This window comes from Apaloderma vittatum, unplaced genomic scaffold, assembly GCF_000703405.1.
Source record: "Apaloderma vittatum isolate BGI_N311 unplaced genomic scaffold, ASM70340v1 scaffold41488, whole genome shotgun sequence".
Taxonomy (NCBI): Eukaryota; Metazoa; Chordata; class Aves; order Trogoniformes; family Trogonidae; genus Apaloderma; species Apaloderma vittatum.
Window position 1 is genome coordinate 551 of NW_009730861.1, and position 7,039 is coordinate 7,589.

Genomic DNA, 7,039 nt, shown 5'->3' on the forward strand with positions numbered 1-7,039 from the left:
GGATGCGCTGCAGCTGCTGATGGAGCACACACAGGGCAACGGGGAGCAGCTCAACATGCAGGTGAGGTTCCCCAAGGCCAGATCCATCCCTTTCCTCCAGTCCCTCTATCAGCAGCAGTCTTATCTTTTGGGGACTAAAGGAGAGGAGGTCCTCCATCTCCCCGTGAAATGAATCAGGTTGTGTAATGCACTGGGATGTGCAGAGGCTGCAACCAGGCTGTGGGATGGGGAGCCATGTCCACAGGGAGCATAAGCAGCACCTGTGCGGTGGCCCCTGGGTGTCTGCTCCAGTGGCGGTTCAATGAGTCTAGTAGAGATACTGTATTCAAGGCCTGTTTTGTCTTTCCTCTGTGTAAGGAGCTGAAGGAGTCTGCTACAGAGCTGCTGTTTGGAGGCCATGAAACCACTGCTAGTGCTGCCACGTCGCTGATCGCCTTCCTAGGGCTCCACCATGATGTCCTGCAGAAAGTGAGGAAAGAGCTGCAGGTGAAGGTGTGTGGCTTCCCCGGAGCCTTTTCACAGAAGGGGGCAGTGAGAAGGTGCTTCCAGGAGAGGTGTCCCAGGCAGGGCTTCCCTTCACCCAGGAGGTGCCCTACTTTTAGGAGGTGGCAGGAAAACACCACTTGCTGAGGGGCTGCTGCTTTGCAGTGCTGGGACCCCTGGCTGCCTCCTCCATAAATGTCATAGCAACATCTTCCTTTCTAGGGGTTACTGTGCAGTCCCAACCAAGAGAAGCAGCTGGACATGGAGGTCTTGGAGCAGCTGAAGTATACGGGCTGTGTCATCAAAGAGACCCTCAGGCTGAGCCCACCTGTTCCTGGAGGATTTCGAATTGCACTCAAGACCCTTGAGCTAAACGTAAGCAGGGCTTCAGCTTGACTCCTCAGAGCAACCGCAAAATACTAGTGCGTTCATGTAGCCTGCCTGCCTTAGAGTGACCTGCAGGAAGCCAAGAGGGGAGGTGGGGTGAACCAACATGTCCTGTGCTGACACTTCACCTTATTTAACACAGCAAGGCACTTCACATCTCCTTTCTCTTCTTTTGATAGGGTTACCAGATCCCTAAAGGTTGGAATGTTATTTACAGTATCTGTGATACCCACGATGTGGCAGATCTCTTTACTAACAAGGATGAATTTAACCCGGATCGCTTCATGTCTCCAACTCCAGAGGACTCCTCTAGGTTCAGTTTCATTCCTTTCGGTGGGGGCTTGAGGAGCTGCGTGGGCAAAGAGTTTGCAAAAGTCCTTCTAAAAGTATTTACGGTGGAGTTGGCTCGGAGCTGTGACTGGCAGCTGCTGAATGGACCTCCTACAATGAAAACAGGCCCCATAGTGTACCCTGTGGACAATCTGCCTGCCAAATTCATCGGTTTCAGTGGCCAAATCTGAGAGCTCAATTATTGCCTCTGCCTGGATATCCATATATCATCTAATATGTACATAGTGACTTTTTTTATAGTAAAGAAGGCCTTTAAATATTTAAACTTGTAAATGTACAGTAGTTATTTATGTCTTCTAAATATTTCAAAAGGCTATGATATTTTTTTCCCCCAAGCACTAAAATTATGGGTCTTTGATTCATAATTAGATAATGTTATTTCTATAGAAATGTTTTCCTCTATTTAAAAATTTTAATGAAAGCTGGCCATCTAAGCATTTGAAGACACTTCATGATGGTGTGTATTAAGAAATATTCTTAAAGGCATTTGAAACAATGGTAACTACCTACTCATCCAAATTACCTAAAGTGGTTATTGTCTGAGAACATTTTCAGTATTGCTTGTGTCTAGATCTTATGTTTAATGTGTGAATTTTAAGTTTGATAATAAAGTTTATTTTTGATGATCCCTTGTATGAAGATCTGTGTGTATGCTAGAGAGTAGCTTAATCAAGGGGTCTAAGGGGCTTGGATGTAAAGTCAGATCTGCTTTTTCTGAATGAGCTATTTGCTATTTCTATGCTCATAACTCTCCCTTGCCTGCCACCTCCAATGTGGTTCTTACTTGTGAATAGTAAATTGGTTTAAGTTTTAGCCTGTAAATGGTAAGAGCAGTGCAAAATCATACATGCTCACTGAAAACAGTATGGAGTGGTAGCAAGTGCTACAGGTCTCCTCACCAAGCACAAAATCTTGAGCCATAGAAAATAAGAAAGTAAAGGGGAACAGAAGGATAATGTGTAATATAAGTCTTTCTCTGTAGCTAGAGAAGATAGGTTGAGGGAAAAAAATCCTATACATGTCATCTCCTCCCATATTACTGCTGACCTGTGTAAACAGACCACTGGATCTCACCCTGTGTTGAGCCTGCTGGCTATGAATCTTTACTTACAAAGGTGTCTCTTATCAGCTGGTAGAGCAAATAAAATCTGATTTCTTGTTGAAATGGGACAGCACTGCCCAGGTCAGAGATAGAGCATGCATTTGGTTTAAGGACTTCTTTCCTGGAATTCAGCAAAGTGAAAACTAAAAGGCAGGCACTAATGTGAATTGATTAACAGGGAATCGACTGTCGAGATGCAGTTCCCTGGGGGTGTGTAAGCAGGGCAGATAAAATGCCCTGGGCATGACCCCTGTTTTGGCTTAACCATAAGGTTTTTTGTGCTCTTCCCGCGCTCCGCCCCATTACTACACCTATTAGTCTTCCTTCAAAAGTCAAACAACATAGGCTGGCTCTATAAACATCTACAAAGCAAGCCAATGTAATTCAGTGTCACGAACATTTACAGCACCATATAGCCTAATTTAAGTTTTTGTTTGCTTCTGGAAAACAGTCACTTTTTAATTATGTTTTCCCAAGGTCAAAATTAAGGATGGAGTTGAGTTGCTCAAAAACACTGCAGGTGTTTAGCAGCATCTATGTTTTAGACTTTTTAAAATGATTTTTAAGCAGTTTTTCTGTAATACTTCTGATGTGTTCCCAGCTAGCATTTTAAATGCACTTCTAACATAAGACCTCGGATACGACTTGCATATGAGCATAACTCAAGACTTTTTCAAAGTCAATTTTTGCAGTCTTAAAACACAAAAGATACTCTCTTTATATTGTGCCTGAGTCTTCCTGGCAATGTTTAAAATCTTAAGTATTTTTTCTTGTACCATTATGTTTCTTAGTGATTAGATGAATAATCTCAGTTTAAGACTCCTTTATTGCCAATGTAGCAGTGGAAAATTGCAAATCCTGATCCTAATTTGGAATTCCGGAGAACAGCAAGCCTCTTGTCTTGGTATCTCTCATTAACATTTTCTTCCCTAACACTACTACCTTCTGCAGATCTGAATAGATACTGATATTCTTTAAATGTCTTCTTTATTTTTAACGGAAATATTTTACTTGTGGGAACCTTTTGCATTGTATTCATATTATTTTAGTTTATATTTTGTTTTTATAAAGAAAGGGAATCTTAGTGCTGTCTGGAGAATACGGAGAATATAAATACTCTTTCACAGTGTAAGTCTAAGGTCATACACGTATTTATATGTTTCCTTTTTATTTCTGAGTCAAGTTCACAAGGCTCGTAAGTTTGGAGAAAAAAGTCATATACTTAATTTGATTTTGACTGGACATCTGGGAGCACATCCTCAGCTGTTGTAAATCATGACAACATAACCTATGTTAGGCACTTCCCCCATATAATTTATCTCTGCCGTTAAATGGTCTGTCACCACTGTATAATTTAGGCATCTTGGAGTTACCTTTAAATAAGCTATCCCAAGAAATAGTAGCAGCATAGCTGCAGCAACATGGAGCTTAGTGTGGGTTAATTGCTAAAATATTTGCCCAGCTTCTTGAGCAGGTTTTACAACTCCTGCTAATCTCCTCTATGCAGCTGTATCTTGACAGCTTAGGTGCTGGCTGGAGACCAGTTTCAGGTGAGCTCTGGTAGGATTAAGTAGCTTTGCCCGCTCAGCAGCAGTTGGTGTGGGCACTCGTTGAGGCTTTGGCTGCTATGTAGGTGCTGATCAGCTCCCGCAGCCCTTATCCTTCTTGTTGTGCTGGATCCAGGAACTGATCTTGCTGAAAAATTATCTATCAAAAAATTAATTGTTTTTTTAGGGCGGAGCAGGTTCTTACTTGAGCTCCCTGCATGGGTGTTGTTGGTGCTGGGATGCTGTGGAGGAGGCAGGAGAGCGAGCAGCCCCTTCAGCCTGCTCTGCTGCTCACAGGTAGTTCCTACAGCCAGGCTCTGGCTTTCCTTTGGTGAGGGGTGCTGTGTGTCACTGGGAGTGAGGGACCGGTGCTCCAAGGCTTGCATGCTGAAACACACTGAAGAGAGAGATTTGATGAGGGGTGCTCACTCTCTACTTGTAATTGGGCCTTTCTGAGGTATTTCATATTCCTCCTCTTAGTTAACCTGTCGTTTAAAAAAAAAATCTTTGACTAACTCTCTCTCAAAAAAAAAAAAAGCAGCAGCATGCAATTCAGCAGGCAGCTATGCTTTAGTCCTGGAGTACAAAGCCATGATTTGTAGGTAGCACGATGGCTCTTCTCTGGGGGTGAGGTAGATTACTGGAACTTCTGCTTCTCCTAAACCCATGTGAATAATAGCTCTTGACAGCCAGCAACATCTCTGGGGCTTATAATTTCTGATGTATCTATGTGAGGTTAGATGTGTGGTTCTTAACAACATTCTTGAATAAAAATGAAATTAAAGAATTGGCCTAAATTGACATTGAGGAATGCTAACTGATTCCTGATTGAAAGGCGATGGTATTTCCAGATAAGGTCAGAACAGGTAATAGTGAATTTTGGCAATTGTTATATGAGTAAGAAAAAGATATGTAAGTGAATATTGAAGACTCATTGGAAATCAAAAATAAGTAAATGATTGATTAAAATAATTTGATTTATTTATTTATTATTTCATAGTGGAATGAGGACATGTTACTTTCATGTTGCTTTCAGAAGTTGAACCAGGAAGAGTTATCTTTTCATTTGGATAATGATAGCACCTATTGAAGAGATAGTATAATTTAAAGCCTTGTATGCTTAAGGTTTTGCACTCACTTTTCTGATATTTTATCTTTTACCTTTACTACAGGAGTCTTTTTCTGGGCCTTCCAAGATGGGAGGCTGACAAAAAGGTTGTCTTTCTTTCTACTCATTTTCAATCTATTGCATATTTTCTTATTTTATTCTGATTAGTGATTTAGAATATCCTTTGGGAAGGTACCAAGAAAAATAGTAAATAATACGTAAAATATGTAATCCATCACTTTCAAATGATGCTTTCCTAAGTGCTATAGCAAGTTTTGAAAACTTTTTTTTTTTAAAGTTGAATCTAGTTGTCTGAGAACAGAACATTGATGTATTTTGTTAATTGCATGTGTTGGTAGAGGTGTTCAGGGTGGATGCTGATAAAATAATATGTTCCATTTTTTTAAAATCACTGTACATGAAATTAGACCCCCTAGATCCATATCTCTCCCTCTCTTTTTTCTTTTCTTTTTGTTTTTTAATGATTTATACGAAGGAAAAATTCTCAACATTTGCTAGCTGTCTCAAAGGGAGCTGCACTACTTAGGCTCCCTGAAAATTCAGCTACTTTTGACTTAGTCCCAAATACTGATTAAGTAGCCCAAGTGCAAGCAACTCACTGCAGAAATTCTTTACCTTAAAGTTATTACATATCATCTTTCCTAGAACAGTCTAACAGGATCCTATGCAAGACTATAGCATCCTAGACGAGGCTATAGGATCCTAGACAAGGCTGTATCTCTGTTGAACATTCATGTAAACCAAACTTCAACATATTGACTTTTGGCAACATTTTTTTAAATTATGAAATTCAGTCACAAATCCTGCATTTGGGACATGCTGCTCAGTAGGGTGTATTCCAGCTGCAAATTACTTTATTATGGCCTAAAGGTGCTATGTTACATGTGGTTGTCTTCTCTATTGCAACAAAAAAGAGTGGATAAGTTTGGATAGCGTTTGCTCATCCAGATAGGTTTGTTTGCCAGGTGGTTTGTATTGTAAATTTTCTGTCAAGTTATACATCCAGCATGCAATGCAAAACATATACGGATTAGCCGCAAAGATTCGAAAAGTTTATTAGTTGCAACCATTAGAGTGATAGATTAGGAGAAAGGAAATGCAACTGGCAGCAAGTTTAGAGAAGACTCATTACTAGATTGGCTTGCTTCACTTGCTTAATAGTGTCTTATGAAATATGAGAAGTTCAATGAATAATGCAGCCTCCATTAACTTTCGTAAATGAATGCAACTCCATGGGTGGGTTAGAAATAAAATATTTAACAAATCTGTTTACATCCAAAGAGCAAGAGCAGCAGAGACAGCTTTTAAAGAATCTCCAATTAAAATATTGAAAAGGTGACAGACGAGAACTTTGGTAGTGGGACATAATAGTCCTGTTTTATTATGTGTTTAGAGCTCATCTTTCAGTTCCAGTATAATCAACGCAACATAGTAACATATTCTCAGTTAATTAAAGAGTTATTTGTTTCTTTATCAGCAGTCTCAGCAACGCTGTTTCACTTGTGTGTGTTGTTTGGGTCCCAGAGACACGTGAAGAACTTGTGTGATTTGCAAGGCTAGAAGGATCATTTTAGCACAAGTTACTTTGATGTACTTGTTTGGCAGGTCATTTTGTTCACAAGCACACAATCATTCATACACTGGTTGACTTCAATGCATCTTTTTCCCCCCAGTTTATGACCATTTAGGAAAGCCTAGGTCTCCATGGGTTACATACAGGGTAACTGTCACAATACAAGAAAATTATAAACCAAGAACTAAATCAGCTATTGACAATATGCTTTCCTAGCACATCCACAAATGCCAACCTTTCTTATGGCTCTCCTAAAACAAATCCTTGCATTTGGGCCTCATAGCTTACCCAGAAGGTCAAAGATTGTTGGAGGCTGTTTTTGAGCAAAGGGGGGAATAAATTCCAGAGCTGAGGGCCTCTCACAGGATCTCTCCAGAGATAAAAGTAACCAAAAGGCAGTCACATTTGCACTCTTTTGGATAGGAGGCAGGGCAGTAATTTTCTGAGGTGGCTGGAAGCTGAAAAGA

General features: G+C 40.4%; 1 protein-coding gene across 1 annotated transcript in view; it reads left to right on the forward strand.

Moving 5' to 3' along the window:
• The window catches only part of LOC104278084 (cytochrome P450 26A1), a gene marked incomplete at its 5' end in the record, with an annotated part of 2,394 nt that extends 547 nt beyond the window's left edge, over window positions 1–1,847 (forward strand). The window contains 4 exons of the mRNA XM_009874946.1: window positions 1–61; window positions 358–492; window positions 706–858; window positions 1,050–1,847. The exon at window positions 1–61 is cut by the window's left edge and continues 6 nt beyond it. Coding sequence (XP_009873248.1) covers window positions 1–61; window positions 358–492; window positions 706–858; window positions 1,050–1,391 — 691 coding nt within the window. The remainder of the gene's footprint in view (window positions 62–357; window positions 493–705; window positions 859–1,049) is intronic.
• Window positions 1,848–7,039: the final 5,192 nt, after the last annotated feature.